At 40.4% G+C, this 20,299-nt stretch overlaps 1 protein-coding gene across 1 annotated transcript in view; it reads left to right on the top strand.

Annotated features, from left to right (window-relative positions):
• LRRN1 (leucine rich repeat neuronal 1) overlaps positions 1-19,903 on the top strand; it is a 467,756-nt gene extending 447,853 nt beyond the window's left edge. Inside the window, exon 3 of the mRNA XM_069811812.1 lies at positions 12,261-19,903. Within this exon, the coding sequence (XP_069667913.1) occupies positions 12,493-14,643 (2,151 nt within the window). The 5' untranslated portion in view covers positions 12,261-12,492 and the 3' untranslated portion in view covers positions 14,644-19,903. The remainder of the gene's footprint in view (positions 1-12,260) is intronic.
• Positions 19,904-20,299: the final 396 nt, after the last annotated feature.

The following is a 20,299-nucleotide window of genomic DNA, read 5'->3' as shown; positions in this document are numbered from 1 at the left end:
GTATTTTCCCCGGCCGCTTCACAGACCGAAGCGGTCCGTTGAACACTGGAAGCAAAGATTACTTATGGGTTTTATTTAGAAATTCACAAGATTGTCAGCATCTCATTCCCAGGTATTTAATTTAACAAACTGGCGATTCCAGCAACTGATGCATGTCAGCTTTGATTAGAGCAGAGTCCCAGCCGCTTTTGGAAGCCAAGCCCCCCCTCAAGGTATTTGGCAGGGTTTGCCTCTCGCCGGTTCCTCCGGCGTTGGGAAACGCCAGGGCGGCAGCGCTCGCCTCCGCGGGGACCCTTGCAGCTGCTCCCTCCCACTTCTCGCGTGGGAAGGGGGCAAAACCCCAGGCAGGCGTCGGGGTGGGTGACGCTCTTCATGCCGCGATGCTCCAGGAGCAGGGCTAGAGCAGGATCGACCCACCGGCTTGTTTCTCCACCGCTGCGGGTGGGAGCCGTCACCGCCGCGTCCCGCCGGCAGCCCGAGTCCCGGCTGGACAGTGCCGGCCCCGTTTCCCTGGGGACCACCAGCTGGGAGGTCCCAAAGGGTCCCCAGACCTGGCCGGGCACGTTCTGCTCCCGAGAGCAGCATCGTCAGCCGGGAGTCACTTGCTTCATCTCGAAAGAGTTGCTTTTGTAGACAGGCAGGAGGTCTGAAAGTCAAGTGCTGGGATCAAAAATGGTATAGCTGGCACTGGGAGAGAGGAGACTTTTGTCTGGTATGTCCATTTGGCGTTCCTTGTGCATGTATTGAATACTACCTTCCAGAAATACCAAGTTCTGGTTTCATATACACAATACCAAAGCCGTTATAAGGTTATAGCTGAGACCAAAACCAGATTCCCCTGTGTTCAGTAAGTACCTTTCAAAACTGGAGAAACTCCACCACTGACAGTGCAGTTAAGCCAGATCTCCATCTCTGTAACTGCTGTCTTTGTCCCTTTCACTGGAGTATTTCACCAGAGGTCACTAGTCCTTATTTTATCAGAGTCAGGTTGTAAAGATACCATTAATGGTTTGGAGAAGACTAAGGGCTGTTTCAGTTCGTGGGAAATGTTCCCTGGGTTTCTCCTCCGTACTGGAGTCTGATATATCATATACTCCTCAACGCCTCATTTTATTTGATTTATAACTACTTTTGTATAGTCAACATAACTTGAGTCATCAAGCAAAATGCAATCTTTGGAGTCTGTCTTTATGTGAAAACCGGATTCACACTGAACTCCTCGCGAATCCCCAACTGCAGCAGCACGACAAGCCCTGCACAGGGAACCTCCGCTTCCAGGACGCGCACCGCAGCGCCAGCTCAGCTCCCGTGTTTCCGTGTGGTCCGAGAGACTTGGTCCACTTGGAGCGAGCCCAGGTTTTCTGTAGTTTTCAGGGCTTGGTCAGCAACATGGCGAAGTATCAGACTAAGTAACTTCTAAGAAAAACATGGAAGTTACTCAGAGAGAATTATTGAGCTTGTCCAAAATTTGGTAGAATAGGATTTTGTGGGTTTTATAAAATATCAATCAAAGCTTGGATTGTCTTTTTGTAATCTGAAAGTGTTTACTGTTGATATAATGAATCCTACATTTTCTGTTATTTCATGCATCATACGATTTATTTGATTAAGCAAGTCCAAAAATACCTAGTAAATGCATACCTCGCTAATGTGCTGCATATAATTACTAGGATGCAGATGAGCTACTGATTGGCCTTGCTAAATTTTTAAATTACAAATGATCCATCACTGTTAACAGAAATGGAGTAAATATTGATAGTTACGGAGATCCACCACTCATAACAGGCATTGCAGTGACTTGTAAATGCATTGCAAAAATGATGAACAACCAGTTAAGTGAACCAATTACAACAAGAAAAGTTTTTAAATAGCTGCTTGAAAACAGGTCTTCAAAATGGTTTCATCATAGTATAAGGCACCAAGTAAAACCAGAGTAAGTGTTCTTTATAAATTCATTGACAAATGTTTTCCTTTATCTTTCTGCCCCCTTGAAGAGAAACAAGTCTAGTATATACAAATTAAACATTACTGGGCCTGAATGAATCACCTTAATTAGGTAAAGACTTTATCTATAAAGCATCAGTAACTTAAAATTTTGAGACAAGTAACTCCTCCTATGTTTTCTGCAAAAGGCAGCATTTTAGTACCTCTATATTTTTCAAGCACTTATGAAATAAACCCATCTGTGGAAAAACTGCTGACTTTGCCATGACAAGACTGAGGATTACAACTAAAGGAACAATTTATAGGTCTATTCTTAAACATACAAATACATTAAATATGACTTATTTTCTCTCTCTCTTCATCTCATGAACTTCTCAAAGCAAGATTGTGATCTGTTTTCTGCCTGAAACAAAGTTAGTCTCAAAATGTAGGTGATCCTTGAGATAAAGGAAAATAGCTAAATATAGGCTGTTAACATTTTCGCCATTCTCGGCTGAATGAGCCTTCCTTTCCTGATGACATGGCAGATGACCTGCTCTACGTTCCAAGCGATACTACTTAAACAATTTTGGGATGAAATAATGATGGAAAACATATACTCCATAAAGCACGTATTTTCTCATTACAGTGTAATGGTACGTTGGGTTATCAGTTGTGAATGGAAGAAGGAGGTCTTCAGAAAAAAGAAAGCACTTCACATAGAAGCCCATTCAAAAGTGCAGAAAGCCTTGTGAAATGGGGTAGAGGAGAGTCATGTAATACAGCTAACTAACTGGAGAGAAAACAACTTTTTTCTTAGATCAGAGTAAAGCCTTAGTTCAGAGTAGTACCAAAACCAAATCTGTGGCCACTTAATGGAATTACCTCTATCGCATCTCGACTTGGTTGAGTTCCAAATCTTTGTCCTGGTGCTAACAGCCTTTTTATTAGATCTCAGCAATTCCCATGATAAATCCATTTATTTTGTTATTGGTATGTTCACAGTCTTGAGTGAACAGTAAGGTGTCTCCATATCAGTCAAGTCAATATATGGTTTTCTTAACATTTATATGTAAATATAGCTCAGAAATAGAGAATTTGATCTTGCAAGCATATAACTCCTAGGGAAAAAAAATCAATAAAAGTCTATTTTATTTTAATGGCTGAAGTCTGTGGAAGCATGCTGCATGTATAAACTGCATAGATGTAGGCTAACAGTAAAATACAGTTTAATACTTAATCACTAATAATTGAAAATTAAACACACAGTACAGCCACGGGAAATGGAATTATCAAAGTAGAGTGTAACAAGGACCAGAAAAAGAACTCTCTTTCTTCTTGCTTGAAGATAAACAATTGAAGTTCTAGATGGCTGGCTTATTACATATACAGATGCACACATGTGTGCATACAATTTTTTAATAACAAGTCTTATGCATTTCTTACAGCCAGGACTATTATATTGATTTTATAAATACATACTGAGATACTGACTCATTTCAGTTTTTATTTATTGGCTACCATTTCTAGCACAGGATTTCTTGGCATTCTTTATGGTAGTAACAACTACTTACACACCGGGGTCTTTCCCAACTGTGGGGGATCCTGAATGACTCATAAAACTGGAGTTTGATCTAGAACTGTGTAGGAAGCAAAATAATCACACTGCCAGAAAGCCAGTCAGCAAAAAGAGAGGAAGAGGATTTTCTGTTGCTTCGTGAAAATCCTGTGGAGTTCTGGCATCCATATTTCTCGTGGCTAAAAATGTTTCTCGTGTGCTCCTTATTTCATTATTATTAACACTTCACTTCCACTAGCCAAGCTGCCTTGGCTCTCAGCGCAGTCAAAAACCAAAAGGAAATTCTACTCCAAAATCCAACCCAATCTCGTAATGCCCTTGTTCCTCTTTTAGAGCTATTTCTCTTTCTTTGAATTTTTATTTAAACTGTACTGATCCTGATAGATAGTAAGAAGCAGAGATTATCCAAGTTGTTCTAGTATGAAATACTCATGAGGTAGGTGCCCCCATGGTAACAAAATGTTCAGATCCTTCCATGTGGTTCTGAGATCCCAAGCATGCCAAGACTGAATTCCATTTCTATCCTTTAAATATGATTAGAAGACGAAGCAGTATTTCTGTAGTCTTGGTCCTCTCTCATTCTTCAGCCAGCAGATACACTAAATGCAAAAAAATAGTTGGAACAGGTCTTCCAAAATTAGTTATGCTCCGTAAATTTTAGACACTGTATAAGCTAAAACCAATTAGGTTTAAATTCTCCTCGCATTTAAAATATACAGAAGGCTATGAATGCATTTCAGCATGTACAGGTGGAAATGAAACAATTTCCCCAGCGGTTTGTCCTCTATCAACTGCAGGTAGTTGTCCTGAATTTCAGTGTAGAAGGGAAGAGCTGCAAGGAAGGGGTCTCATGAAACTGGCTTTTAACCTAACAGTGGAAGTTATTTGGATGGCTGTTAGGAAAGCTGATCTAGTCAAATAATTTTATCTGGTAATTCCGTGGAATGAGGATGACCACAGATATGATTCTTCTCCATTGAATGAAATACAAGCTTTATTACTGCCTTCGCACTCAGCAGGGGCAGACCCTGTGTAGCAGGACATGAAAACTAGAGTCACGGGCAATAAAAGAACAGCCCATACTGTCCCAAGATTAATCTATCTTATGAAAGTAAACATAGGAAGAAAGTGGATAATAAGTTGGGTTTCTAATGTAAGAATGTTAGTACTGTACAAATTTGTCTTGCCTTTCAGGTTTTCAAGGCTTTTAAATGGTTTTATGAGTTTTTTCTTTCCTAAAGAAAAAACAAACAGACTATATAATTTGACAACCCACTGTTTGGAAAGCACTTATTATTCCTGATGTTTCTAATATCACTTGTTAATGGTAATTTGCAAGAGATTTTCAAACCAATGACAGAAGCTGGGTTGCAATTCCATGGTTGATTTGATGGGTCATCAATATACAGTAGCTGTACTCTGCATGCTATCTAGCCCCTTGTACTGGAGATCAGTGTATGAATGAAAATAATTTTTCTCCTGCAAATTTACTTCAGTATTTTAATGAAAAACATTGTATCAGATGCAAGTCTTAAGAATAAACCCCAATAAATTACAAATTTCAAAGATTTAATATGCTGTTTTTGCAGTGCTGGCATTATGAATAGGATGCTCTTTGCATTTCTTCTGTGGAGATAAGACTAGTATTTTTCAAAAGAACACAGATAAAGCATGCTAAGGTTGTCTTGAAATACAGCAAATCGCCTTCTCACCAGCGCTTTCCCTAAAATTAAACACTGACTTTATTTTGATGGAATGTGTGTACAGACAAGAAGAAAAAGTAGGCATTATTTGCAGGGAAAAAAACCCCAAACCTTAAATATTATAAATCCCTGAGGATGCGTTTTGAAGCTTTTTACCATTATTACATGTTGTCTAGGCCCTTGTTTTTGTCTTTGCTTTTAATAACAAGCTCCCATTTTCAGATTTTGGTATGCTCTTTCAACTGACTCACATTATTTTCAGCTTGACTTTTCTGTATTTTACACAATTCAGGCTTGTAAATAGCTTATTTCCTGATGACATTGGAGACTTAAAAAACCTCAATATAAAAGGCTTGCTATCAGGCATGATTCCTCAGTATTTTTCTAAACAGACAGGATTGCACTTGTAAATTTGATTCCTGGGAAAGGAGCGCATTCCGTAGGTTAGCTGTAAATACCCTGGTTATTAAACTCAAAGACCAAGTCCAGCCTCTTTCTCTAGGAGGTACAAGGTCACTGATGCTCTTGACTGGAGTAAGCCCTGATTTTAATAATGCAGCATTTTAGACCAGGTTTTGTGTTGTGCTTACTTGTGTGATTTAGTGGCTGCACGTACATATTCGTGTGGCAGTACTTCAGCGCCTCTCTGTCCCCTAAAGCACTCTCAAAGGTTATTGTTCACCTGCAGAATGGCACCAATAGCTCGGTTTTTCTCTATAGAAAAAGGGTGGATATAGAACTGCAAAGGCCCTACTGAAGCGCAAAGTAAGGCAAGTCACTTTTTACCTCCCTTTCCTTAAACTTGTCAAACTGTCTTCACCTGACTGTAATGAACTCAACCTTGAGCTCGTTATGGGCCAGTTGGTCTCCAGCGTCGCTTCCAGCGTAAGCAGCTCTTCAGGCTAGATCTCCACCAGACCAACCAAGCCAGCCTCTTTGAGTGTCCCCTGTCTAAACAGGCTCTTCCCCTCCCTGACTGTGGAGTAACCCTTTGGACTGATCTCAGTCTGAATTCAGTCTTCTTGATCGCTGTGTTCTAGCTGAACGTTCACCAGTTCTTACGCCTTGGCGCTAATACTCGGTCACTGCAGCACGCGCCAGATCCCCGGGCACGGGTGCCGGGCTGCCTAACGTGCATTTTCCTAATGACCCACCTGAATCCAGGATGCAGCAGCCCAGGACAAGTTTTCCCGAACTGACTGATGACAGAGGGTGTTTATATGGCAGTAGTTTCACAAACGATGATGATGGGGAAACAAGAAAGCTGCACGAGTCATTAGCAGAACATTAGCACAACAGACAATTTTCCAAAAGACTAGCTACATTACTTAGGCTCAATATATGAAAATGTTTCTGTGGAGAGATGGGTAGGTACTGTGGATCAGTGTGTGCTTCTGGCTCACAGCAAGTGCAGAATAAATTGCTTGTCTTAGCCCGAGGTAATTTTCTTCATGTATCTGATCCCTCAAACTTTTACCTAGGCACATTTAGTACATATGGCTGCCAACCAAAATCTGTGCTGATGCTACTTGCAATATAAAAGAAATTTTGCAAGAACAAACCACTTAACTGTGGAGAGAGAAGATTTTCTGTGGTAGTATCACTGTTCCAAAACTGACATCCAAATATCCATGTGCAAACTATATTGTTTCTTTTTTCAGCAATTTTTAATAGTGACCATTAATACAGTTGTCAAGGAAGTGACAACACTTTGTCTTCCTATTACCAAGAAAAAATGTTTAATATAGATTTTTTTCTAGTTGGCAAGTTAACTATGAACACTTTTAATGAACAGTTTATTTCGCGATTGTCCCTTCATATTCTCCTCGTACCGCATTGTAGACTTAAATGTACTTTTTCTTCGGATCACCTGAACTAGACAAACGCTTAACAGCCATCAGCAAGGCTACGGCTGCCAGCGCACACCTCTTTCCACCCCACAGGAAAGGTGAAATAAAGGATCTTCTGCTCCATAACCAAATACCCGCCATTATGATTTCTTGGGCCAAACAAATTCTCAACATTAAACAGTTTTCACAACCTAGCCACAAGGGGAAGCCTTACACAAACCTCTCCACTGCATTTCCAGGATGGGAGACGCAGGAATGATGCTCCCATTTTCCACCCACAGGAAACATGAACAAGCCAATATCCCAGAGAGCCGCTGTGGGTTTGCTTGCTGACAGAAATGTGGTTTCTTAATGCACTGGGTACTGAGAAGTGCTATGGAAAATGCATTTATTTAGCCCCTAGTAAAATAATTCCCTCCATATCTCTCCCATAAAATTAACCATTATTTCTGTTGATATCAAGTTAACAGCTGTTATGACTGTTGTAGTGGTTTGGTACACTAGAAAATAGGAATTTAATAAATGAGAGGGAGGGCAGAGAATGCTAAAAGCTATCCTTTACAAGCTCAGTATCTCCTGAAAGAAGGTATAATACCCACTTACTGTTCAGGGGAAGTTTCCCCACACAGTATTTTAAAAAGAAGTTCTTAACACAGAATTAAAAGAAGTGCCATCAATCACATGACCCATATTAAATACCATTTTCAGGAAAAAAAAAAAAAAGATTTTGTGATATGACTCTGTCCTAGGGGAGGTTTTGAGGACTGATATTCTCCCTTAATCCAAAAAGCCCAGAGCCACTGCTCTGCTCCTGTTCTGGAACCAGTGTTTCTTTAAGAAACATTCCCTGCCCTTCAAAAGCCAAAATCTTCTGAACTGACCCCCTGACTTGTCTCACACTTGGACTGCACTCGGCTACCAGGGACATACTGTATTAGTTTTATATTAAAAAAAATAACGACTTACTACAAAAAGGATCTCGCTGGGCAAAATGCTGAGATGTCTAGCAGGAAAGGCGCATACACTAACACTCCAATTCTTCTCAATGCAATCTCACTGATTTTAGTGAGACTTGGGAACTTTCCCAGGAGCCACCCTCGGTTTATCCATATGGGCTTGGTGATTATTCATTGGTGGCTATTTGGAACCGCATACTGCCACAGATTTTGTTTTCAAAACCTGGTTGTCCTTCAGCTTATCCACAAAAAAAACAACCTCAAAATAAACCGTCCCCGTCGTCCGTCCCCCCCCCGAAAAACCCCTACATATGTATCTTGTCCAGTTTTTATTTGGAAAGATGTGACTGTAATTCTAGATAGGACTTCAGAACCTGAGAAGAGTCTAAGATTTCAAAAACATAGTCTTCCAGCAAAAATCATCATGTTATTTTATTCCTTTGGACACTAAATGTCACAGAGGTTTCTGGGACCAGTCCTGCCAACACTGCGATGACTGGAAAGCTGAGACATCCAGGGGCAAAGGGACGGCTGTCGGTGACCGCTCAGAGAGCTGAGATGGTCAAGCGTATCATATATAGATATAAACGGCAGAACAAAAGCAGCCATTGCCATTTAGTGATACAAAAAACCCCAGTGCACTCTTTCACCGATAATGGCTGCCTCTAGTTTTTATCAGAGCGACGGATGGGGTTTTATAGCATAAGCAGCAGCTAAAGCAAAAGTCCATGACTTGGCTTTTCCCTCATGCTGTGGCCTCTGGGCTGCCATTCACATAAGCACAGCACTAAAATGGACTGGGGCATGTGGAGCCGATCAGAATTTACTTTTTGATTACACTGGATTTTCATTTATAGCTTCATCCAAGCTGCCCTGGGCTGGGGAGACTGGAGACAGTAATGTGCAGGTCATTGCTAAAGAACATTTTCCAGTTAAAGAAAATTAAATCTATTTGCAGTAGAAAATAGCTAGAGAAGAGAAGAGAAAGTGTCACTAGTAACTTGTAAAATCATATGTCTACAGTGATCATAAACCCAGAACTCTATTCAATAAAACCAGAAACGCCTTCTTACCAAGGATGAACAATAAATGTAATGTGCAAGTAAGAGGATATAAATATTCAACAAAGGAAGGATCGAGTTCCAATTTTTTTTCAAAATCTAGATGTGCTCCGACATATTTTAAAAGAAGCTTTGAAGTCTTTTTCGGGCAGTTTCATTTTTAAAGTATTATATGATTCGTATAACTACATCAGGACTAAATCAGTACTAAAACATCATTGGGGCCCTCAGCTTTGTAAGGCATGGATTTCTTTCTCCTCATCTACTTAGAAAAAAGTTACAGGAGAGGCTCCGAGGGCATGACCGTTTGGTGCAATATTGCCTCTTGTAGTGGCATCTGGTTTGGTGCAGGCTGTTGCCCCTGGTCGTGCCGCTTCCCTGCGGTGCCTCGGCGAGCCGAGGCTGCCGAGCCGGGGCAGGGGAACAGCCCACGGGTAGTGGCAGAGCACCCCGGTACCTGTCTGAAATTGTTACTGGATGGAACCACTGCCTGCATTATTAACTGGCAAATACTATAATTTGAAAAACTGGGAATTAAATCAATTAAACTTCGGATGTCATCAATATTCCCAGAACCGTCTACTTCAGGACAGCTACAAATGTATAGTTATTGAGAGAAGCATCCATTAAAGTCAGCATAACTCAGTTTATGCCAGCTTCCACATCACTCTTTGTTAATATATTCCTTACTATTACGGTGCCATTAGGATTTATTTTTTTTTAATACGGTTAATGTCTTATTCAATTCTTCCATCAGTTTGAAGTTATTTGAGAAGGAATGTTTGTACTACATCTGGTTTCTCCCCCTCCAGCAGTCTTCTCAGCTACCAGAGAGAAAATCTAACTCAACAGCGTCAAATGCTTTCTGGCTAACATTCCTGTTTCCCTTCCTCCAACACAACCACAGAACAAATAACAGCATGCCAAAATAAAACCACAATTTGGTGTGTTCTACTTAGAGCATTTTATCATAATCTGAAATAAAATACTGTGATTTCATTATTTAATATGCTGATCGGATTTTGAAGTAAAAGCGTTGTATAAATGGCATTCCTGTCACCACAGGCCCTAGTCTGGTCATCTAGATGACTATTTTAAAACTATTTTTAAAAGCTGTATTTAGTTTTATTATTGTCGTGGTTTAACCCCAGTCAGCAATTAAGCACCACGCAGCCGCTCACTCACTTCCCCCTCCCCCAGTGGGATGGGGGAGAGAATCGGGAAAAGAAGTAAAACTCCTGGGTCGAGATAAGAACAGTTTAATAGAACAGAAAGGAAGAAACTAATAATGATAATAATAACAATAATAAAATGACAATAATAATAATAAAAGGGCTGGAATATACAAATGATGCACAACGCAATTGCTCACCCCCTGCTGACAGATGCCCAGTTATTTCCCGAGCGGCGCCCAGCCCCACTCCCCCCAGTTTCTATACTGGGCATGACATCACACGGTATGGAATACCCCTTTGGCCAGTTTGGGTCAGCTGCCCTGGCTGTGTCCCCTCCCAACTTCTTGTGCCCCTCCAGCATTCCTGCTGGCTGGGCATGAGAAGCTGAAAAACCCTTGACTTGGTATAAACACTACTTAGCAACAACTGAAAACATCAGTGTTATCAACATTCTTCTCATACTGAACCCAAGACATAGCACTGTACCAGCTACTAGGCAGACAACTAACTCTATCCCAGCTGAAACCAGGACAATAATTTTACATAGTAATATCTTTTATGGGCTTTGGCTAGGTTGAGGCTTCACTATGTTCTAATTGAAAAAGATGCTATTTCCTGCTTTCTGCTATTATGTTTTATCATTGTTATGTACTCTGTCTCAGATAGAGCACAACTTGATTATTTTGGTTACATAAAAAGACAAAACTTTTGTTTGAGAAGTTTCAACTGCAAGCATTAGAGCATGAGATTTACAGCATCGCCTCAAATTTCAAGAGGTCTGCTCTTTAAATCCTCATTCAGATTTGTCACATGCCTGGCTCGCATATGCTTTGTATTTAATTCAAAGCTTGTTGAACACATGCACTAACCTGTTTAACCTTCAATGTGAAATACTGTAAAGGTGTACTTTTATCTGCCAATATCAATATGCACAACGAGCCAAGAAAAATATAGCTAGGCATGTGAAATCACCACCACAAGCACGCAGCATCACCATCACTGAAGCAACATACTTCTGAACTGACAGACAGGCAGCTGTTGTATTTAACAGCACAGGCCCCAAATTGCACATTTTTACACATACACATACAGAACCTCTCAAAACTGTATCCATGCTTTTTACAGCAGCAGTGATAGGTTTGCAGATAACAAACTGTTTCCCAGAGCTTACTTCTTCAATAAAGTGAGAATGAGAAAGATTTTACTCAGAGCTTAGATTTTCCTTGAATATGTGTTTAAAGACCCACAACACAACAGATTTTCCGAGGTACATTGGACACTGTTGGGTTACTTTAAACGTACTCTTCCACGAATAACTTCAGGCTAAAAAGATATAAATTGTGTGGTTTACACAGTAATTTGCAATTGTGGTAAACAATTCACATATGATGCACAATGCAGCACGAACAGCTAAAATAAGGACAGTACATTCATTTAATCAAATTTACTGTTATTGTTTGGTGCTTAGCTGGATTAAATCTAAGCTGTTATCTGGAACTGATTTGATTAACTTGGATGAATTTTGGCAAAGTTTGTATGTGTTCGGCTTGAAACTTATAAACCAACATCTTCCTGAGCCTTAATTCCACACACCTGAAATCCAAGCCTCAGGGACAGCTCTGGCACCCTGACTCCCACCAGGATTGTGAACACTCGTTTGAGACCTAGCTGCACTTGCAAGCATATCCTCGATCTTTAGCATTTCTCGAGCCACTCAAACAAATATTGCAGAGTAAAACTGAAAGGTAGCCAAAAGTTTTATTTTCAGATGACTGCATACATTGTTACAGTCACTCACTTGGGAACTATCAGAGAGTTTTCTCATGTACATCTCAAGTAGAAGAGGGTTCCAAACCCTACATAACTTAACTATACCAGATCAGGATTTTCCTGAGAGAGATGACTGTTAAGCAATGATTGTTTTCAGATATTTTTCTTTAAAGGATGCAGAAATTAAGTACTATATGAACTGCGTATGAGATGAGCATGACATATACCCTAATCTGTTTTCAGGGACATCTTCAGACACTGATTTGCAGAAGACTGTGGAACACAGAGGAGCAGCTGAGAGTCCTCAGACCATTTCTTGTCTTCTCTAAACTCAGAAATTCGTCTTTCACCTTCTGGATGTCCAAGCCTTTCACCATAAACTTTAAGCTTTACATTTTCTGCCTGATAACAAATCACCCTCTCAATCTGTTGTTATTTTAAGGGGCTGGGGAGCTGAACTCAATAGCTGACCAGCATGGCGAAGGTTAGAGTTGTTTTAACTGTTTGCCAGTTGGTGCTAGAATTGCTACTGACTTCTTTAACCGAGTCTTCCATACAGAGTAACGAATGTCCACAGCTTTGTGTATGTGAAATCAGGCCATGGTTTACACCACAGTCGACATACAGGGAAGCCACGACAGTTGACTGCAATGACCTTCGATTAACAAAAATCCCCAGCAATCTTTCTAGTGACACTCAAGTCCTTCTGTTACAAAGCAACAACATTGCAAAGACCACAGATGAACTCCAACAGCTGTTTAATTTAACAGAATTGGATTTTTCACAAAATAACTTCACAAGTATCAAAGATGTGGGGCTCTCAAATCTCACTCAACTTACTACTTTGCACCTGGAGGAAAACCAGATAACGGAGATGACCGACTACTGCTTGCAAGACCTTTGCAATCTTCAGGAGCTATATATAAATCACAACCAGATCAGCAGCATTTCTGCAAATGCATTCTCTGGCCTGAAGAATCTTTTGAGATTACACCTCAACTCCAACAAATTAAAGGTTATTGACAGCCGTTGGTTTGATTCTACTCCTAACTTAGAGATTCTCATGATTGGAGAAAATCCAGTGATTGGAATACTAGATATGAATTTCAAACCACTCTCAAATTTAAGGAGTCTAGTTTTGGCAGGTATGTATCTCACAGACATTCCTGGCAATGCCTTGGTAGGCTTGGATAGTCTTGAAAGTCTTTCCTTCTATGACAACAAATTGGTAAAAGTTCCTCAGCTTGCACTTGAGAAAGTTCCAAATTTAAAATTCCTGGATCTCAACAAAAATCCGATTCATAAAATTCAGGAAGGTGATTTTAAAAACATGCTCAGATTGAAAGAGCTTGGAATCAATAATATGGGAGAACTCGTTTCGGTTGACAGGTACGCGCTGGACAACCTACCTGAACTTACAAAGCTTGAAGCCACCAACAATCCAAAGCTGTCTTACATACATCGTTTGGCATTTCGCAACGTTCCTGCCCTGGAGAGCTTGATGCTGAACAACAATGCCTTGAATGCAGTTTACCAAAAGACGGTAGAGTCCCTTCCAAACCTGCGTGAGATCAGTATCCACAGTAACCCGCTCAGGTGCGACTGTGTCATTCACTGGATCAACTCAAACAAAACCAATATCCGTTTCATGGAACCTCTGTCCATGTTTTGCGCTATGCCTCCAGAATACAGAGGGCAGCAGGTGAAGGAAGTGTTAATACAGGATTCAAGCGAACAATGTCTTCCGATGATCTCTCATGAGACCTTCCCAAATCACTTAAACTTGGACATTGGCATGACAGTGTTTTTAGACTGTCGGGCTATGGCAGAACCCGAGCCAGAAATTTACTGGGTCACTCCTCTCGGCAATAAAGTAACTGTTGAAAGTCTCTCTGACAAATACAAGCTGAGTAGTGAAGGCACCTTGGAAATCTCTAACATCCAGGTTGAAGACTCTGGGAGATACACCTGTGTTGCTCAAAACGTAGAAGGGGCCGACACAAGGGTCGCTACTATCCGGGTGAATGGAACGCTTTTGGATGGTACCCAGGTTCTGAAAATCTACGTTAAGCAAGCCGAATCGCACTCGATCTTAGTTTCTTGGAAAGTTAATTCCAACGTCATGACTTCCAATTTAAAATGGTCATCGGCCACTATGAAGATTGACAACCCTCACATTACGTACACTGCTAGGGTCCCGGTTGATGTACACGAATATAACCTCACGCATTTACAACCGTCGACAGATTATGAAGTGTGTCTAACTGTGTCAAATATCCATCAGCAAACACAGAAGTCTTGCGTTAATGTTACAACAAAAAATGCAGCTTTTGCGCTAGATATTTCAGACCAAGAAACCAGCACTGCCCTCGCAGCAGTAATGGGATCCATGTTTGCTGTCATTAGCCTCGCCTCCATTTCTGTTTATATTGCAAAAAGATTTAAGAGAAAAAACTACCACCACTCATTGAAAAAATATATGCAAAAGACCTCTTCAATCCCACTGAATGAGCTCTACCCCCCACTTATTAATCTCTGGGAAGGTGACAGTGAAAAAGACAAGGATGGTTCTGCAGAGACCAAGCCAACCCAAGTCGACACATCCAGAAGCTATTACATGTGGTAACTCAGAGGATATTTTGCTTCTGGTAGTAAGGAGCACAAAGACTTTTTTGCTTTATTCTGCAAAAACGAGAAGTTGAAGACTTTTGTATTTTTGACTTTGCTAGTTTGTGGCAGAGCGGTGAGGACAGGTGGATATTTCAGAATTTTTTAGTATAGCGTATCGCAATTGTTTGACACAAATGGCAGCTTCACCTAGCTTCCAATTCTTTTTTTTTTTTTTCCTTTTTTTAGTTATTTGTGCTAAACTTAATGCTGTTCTAACTACAGTGCTGAATAAAATTAATGAGAGGCTGGGGTTACCCTGTGATTCAAAAGTAGCACAACCCCATTCTTCTGAAGCCATCAGTAGAGTACAGTATCTTGCAAAGCTAACATACGGTTTTGAAACTGCATTGAACTAGGTTTGTAACACTGGTCTAAGGACTCGTACACTGAGAAAAGCAGACCTTGAATGATGTTAGTTGACTGTACTGTAATGTTGTATCAACTGATTTGAATGTTTTTGACTTTGAACAATGAGTTTTCTTGTTTTCTTTTTATTTTTGTAGTAGTTGAAAAGGCTTAGGTAAAGCTAACAGGCAATAGAAATATGTACATCCAATTTTTTAATGTAACAGACTAAATGTTAATTGTTCTCTTATTCTTTTTATTATATTTAGTAGACACTTTTGAAGAATACTAGAGTTTTGTTGTGTTTAAATCACCGACACATGGTGTTTAATGAAGGCAGAGCTATAATAAATTTAGTTTTGTTCTGATTTTTTATTTTAGAAGTCACAATAATGTATTGGGTTTAGATGTCACTAGTTTGACTGGTGATCATGTTTTGACATAAAATATATCCAAAATGTTGTATAAAAATATTGTGGTTTTCTTCTTGATGGAATTACGTTTCAACAAAGTTCCAATTTTTTTTTGTGTATGCATTTATTTTAATAGCAGTGTTTTCTCTGCACTGGATGCAAAAATATTGAAAATAATTTAATCAGAAAAATGTATCGGTATGGCTTTTGGACTGTAAGTCACATGCAGAATCAAAACTGTTTGGCATAAGGTACACAGCAAAAATAATTCACAGAGTATGTAACAAAACATTTTCCTTTTTGTATACTTTTCTGTTTACATTCTGAGCTAAGATATAAATGAAGCTGACATTTAGCTGTCATTACGATCAGTTAGGACACAAAACAACAACTCAGTGCTACCAAACTGAAATAAAACAGTTGAATCCTGGCATATACTTAAAAAAAGATAAAGTGAATTGGATTAATGTTCCTTCAAAAGCAGAAATTAAGATAGCTAAAACTAACAAGAAAGTAATAAGTTTGGGTCCAGTACTGAACTGTATTTTTCACAGGCTTAAAATTAACCGGTACTCTAAGTATTTTACTGAATTAATATGGTAAAAGTGCAAAACCTCAGAAAGCAGTGGTGTTTCTATGTGTGCACTGGGTATAATATAAATGCATAATTTACAGTTGAACCTACAGAAGCTTTGTACGTTGTCTTTTCTGAATCCATGGAAGTTCTCTGCAGGGACAAGTCACAAGCAGGGTGGGTTTCTGGTCAAGTACGTGGTTACACTTACACTAGATACCTAATCAGCAAGCACAGAATTTTCTACACTTTATGACCACTATCAATGTGCAACTTTTTAAATGTTTTTACATACCAAATACGTTCTTGGTAAGTAAAAGTTAATTGTTAAAATAATGGATGTGCCTGGGTTTGGGGGTTGAAGTTTTTTAACTCACTAGCTTCTCAAATATATCAAAGACCCCCCCCAAAATTTACAGATAGCTTCAAACTTCTTTTTCCTCTTCAGCCAACTGTCTAAAAGTGAAAAAGTTATCAGCATAGTTTCACTAATAAGCTGCTTTGGTGCAAAAACTTCAGTACGTCTCTTGGATATATGCCTTGTTGATCTTACATTTCAACATAAAGCTGAGTGAAGCTATTAATTATGCATTTAAATCAAGTACTTATGCTGCTATATACAATCTTTTATATGTTCCTGAGATCTCATACATTTTTAATCATGTGACAGTTAGATGTTGGGATTAGGCAAATGTCTTTTGATCAAGGAGAAGTAACATGGTGGAAGCATTTATTTGTCACCTTCTCCCATATTTGTTTTTAATGTTAATGGAAAATTTCTTCTTGCCTTCTTCTCCAGAAGAGCTTCAGAGCAATAATTATCATCTTGTCTATATGCTATTCTAACCTTAAAACTGCCTCTATTATTATAGCAGGCATGGTGAATTAAAACTGAGATCTCTTGCAGTGAAGATTCACTCTACTTTTTCCAGAGAAGAGGACACCGAGGACAAGGTTGACAGCCAAATTACGGCTTCCAACTTGTATGACATCATAAAATTGTCCTTAGAAAGTAACGACTTGAACAGGTGTCAGAAGGTGCAGAGCAAGCCCCCTTCTCCATCGTCATCTCCTCAGCTTCCTGCAGCACTTGTACAGCTGTCCCGTGAATACTCGCTAACGAAGATCACGCAAAGCCCACCGGTCTCTGCTGGTGGAGACAGACCACACCGAGAACTTCGCTCTGCGCGTGTGGCTGGATTTGTTTTCGCCCGGCTATCCTCTGCGGTTTGGGCAGTTTCAGAAACACAGTGACTGGCAATAAGGAAGGTGGCAGGGACACGTGGCCACGGAGGAGGACAAAGCAGCGCTCGGCAGTTTGATCAGCAATCGCCAACAGCAGCTGGGGGGTACGGGAAGGAAAGCGATGTTTAACATGTTCCTTTCCACTGGGGAAATAACGGGCCTTTTGTTCCCTGCAGACCTATTTGGCAGTTTTATGTCATTTGTTACCGTTTTAGAGCAATGCTGTTGAAGAACAGCGGGAGAAAATGGCTTTGTGACAGCAATACACTTCTCCAGGACGTGCTGATCTGCAGTATTTCAGGGCAGCTGATGCTGCTGGGACTCCAGGAGAGAGAGAGATGCAGGTTACCCGGGAACAGCTGAGCAGCAAGAAGCACCTAATTAACGCAGTATATTCTGCACACAGAGCCACCAGTCATAAGTATTTTCAGCCTTGTAATCCGACCCCTTAGAATTCTGTAGAGATCCTCTGGAAATTTAAGATTTTGCTAATAAAAGAAAAAAAGTGGGTAAAGGGATTAAGCACTTGTGGCATGTAATCTTAGTGAATAACCTTCAACCTTGTGCCACCAATTTTGTGCTTGCAGTTTATTGTGAGCAAAAATAAAAATACTCTGCCTAATTGCCTTCAAAATGTATTTGCATCCACTGTTCACTGAAGACAAAAAACCACCCCCAGTTTGTTCAGAATCAGAGACTGAGACTGGCCACTTTAAAAACAGGATGGGAAAAAACATTGTTATCTTTCATTTGACTAACAGTTTAGAAATGCTGTGTAAGAACAGATATTTCATACCCAACTAAACTTCTGCAGTGTTACTTCCACTTGGTTGCCCAATAATAAAATATTTCAGTCCCCTGAAGAGTAAATAGCTCGCTCAAGTGTGGTTTGCATTATTCCAGCTAAATCCACTTTTCATTTCCTCACTTAAATCATAATATCCTATTGGACCGAGAGAGGATATTTTCACCCACGAACCAACTCATACTGGACGTGGTCTTGGAATAAAGCGCACAAATACACCGATACTTTCATAGAGCTTTCATGGATCTGCCCTCCAGCCCTGCCTTGTGAGCATGTACTCATTTAGCTGCCAACAGTTTGGACCACTGGTTTCATAAACGGGTTAAAACTGGAAAGAGGTCAGCTCATCTGAGGTCCACTGAGAATTGCATAAACTTGCCCTATTACCACTGACAAGCTGGGATGTAAGCGATAAAATGAGCATCTTTTGGAGTTCAAATTGGGCAACTCCTTTTGCTTTGTGCTGGCAAGCTTGAAAACAAGACTGAGGACAAACCACCGCAATAAAATTCCCGAAATTAAGTGGGATAAGCAGCTGGGGGCTACTTCTGCAACATCTCCACCACAGCCGATGCATCCTGTATGGGAACAGGACAATTCACTTGGGGCCTATCTCTATCTCTTTCTAATCATCTCACCATCCTGCAAAGCATCGCGATGGACGCGTGCACCACGGGCGACTCGTGGTGGAAAAGCACACAGGCATATGGGACGGGTGCCAGAGGAGCTGTTTCCCAATCCGCCCAGCACACAAGGAGTAGCTGTTCGTTACACTGTGATCCCGCGCCACGACCCACCACTGAAATAAATGCCATGAATTTCTGCTGCAACTGGAATTTGCCTTCTCACGCTCACCGTGCCGACAGCACAACCGCTGCAGCCCCAGCGCCCACAGCGACGGAAACCCCGAGACCGAAGGGCAAGGTGAATGTGCTACCATTGAACTTCTTTCTTCAGGAAAACCCAGAGTGCCTGAGCTGGAGATATCAAATGCTGTTAGACACAGCCCTTGTTAAAATACCGGCACTGTGTCCCTGCAAAAAAAAAGATACTACCGCTACCAAAACCCCTAGATAACATTTCTTTGCAGTGTCATACAGAAGAGAATGTTTTGTGTTTCACCTGAACTGTCAACCTTTTAATCTTCTCCTTTTCTGCTCTTTCCAACTATTGCTATTTTTTACATTTGAGAACTTTTATCCACCCCCTCTCATACGTTTGCTCTGTAGCCAGCTTCTCCCTGGTCTCATCCTGCCCCGTGCCCTTCTGCCATTCAAGGGCAAATCCTTTACAGCCTTGGTCATCACGAGATCTCAAGAGATTACACAAAAGGACTTTTAATTTGTACTTAACTTTGCAGTTACCTGTTTTCTCTGCCAACCTTCTCCCCTTCACCTAATTCTTACCCTGTTTTTCTTTCAGCCGTTTCCCCTTGGAGACCTCAATTGCTGTTGCCTGTCAGTAAGAGTCAGATCAAGGATGCGATTCCAGCAGGCAGCGTTTCGGCGCTGCCCTGCCGCCTCCCCATTTACTGCTAATGCACAGAACTTTCGCTTCCACTTAGCAAACCCCCGAAATGTCTTCCCATGTCTCTCTGCTCCAGTTCTCTACCCGCCCTTATTCGTGAGCCCATCATGACCCTCTGTTATGTTTTCTACTGGTATGAAAACAACAAAAGACTAAGTTTTTCTTTTTAGTAAGGTAAAGGAGATTTAACATAAAATTTGTACTATTGTATATTTATGTCAAGTAGACCAAAGGAATGCTGAATCATAATAAAAGCGTCGTAACAGTTTTTGAAATACATGAAAATAAATACTTTGGAAAACTGGAATTGGTCATTAAGTAAAATTTTCAAAAGCAACTAAATGACTTAAGAGCTTACATTTAATTAACTTCAGTGGTACGTTAGGTTCAAAATGAGGTAAATGAGATTTTTCTCGACTGCGTCTGGAAGTATTAACTTTCCTTAAATTCTGAGCAGCTGTGAAACATTTTCTGTGGAATTTGATAACACAGATTTTTTTCAAAAATCACTTCAAACCATAATTTTTATATCAGTTATGGGGGTGGGGGGATGAGATTTAAATCCTGTCATCCTCAGTGGAGTTACTGATTTGCAGTGATCTGAAGAAGGTCTACATCTTCAAAAACTGCAGTTCCAGGTTTCTGCTCACAACTAGAGCAAAAGTTCTTGGCAGGTTTTTTAAACAGTAGCTTTTCCTACTGC

The sequence above is a fragment of the Haliaeetus albicilla genome, chromosome 24, assembly GCF_947461875.1.
Source record: "Haliaeetus albicilla chromosome 24, bHalAlb1.1, whole genome shotgun sequence".
Taxonomy (NCBI): Eukaryota; Metazoa; Chordata; class Aves; order Accipitriformes; family Accipitridae; genus Haliaeetus; species Haliaeetus albicilla.
The sequence above is the reverse complement of the archived record's forward strand: the minus strand, read 5'-3'. Positions and strand labels throughout refer to the sequence as shown.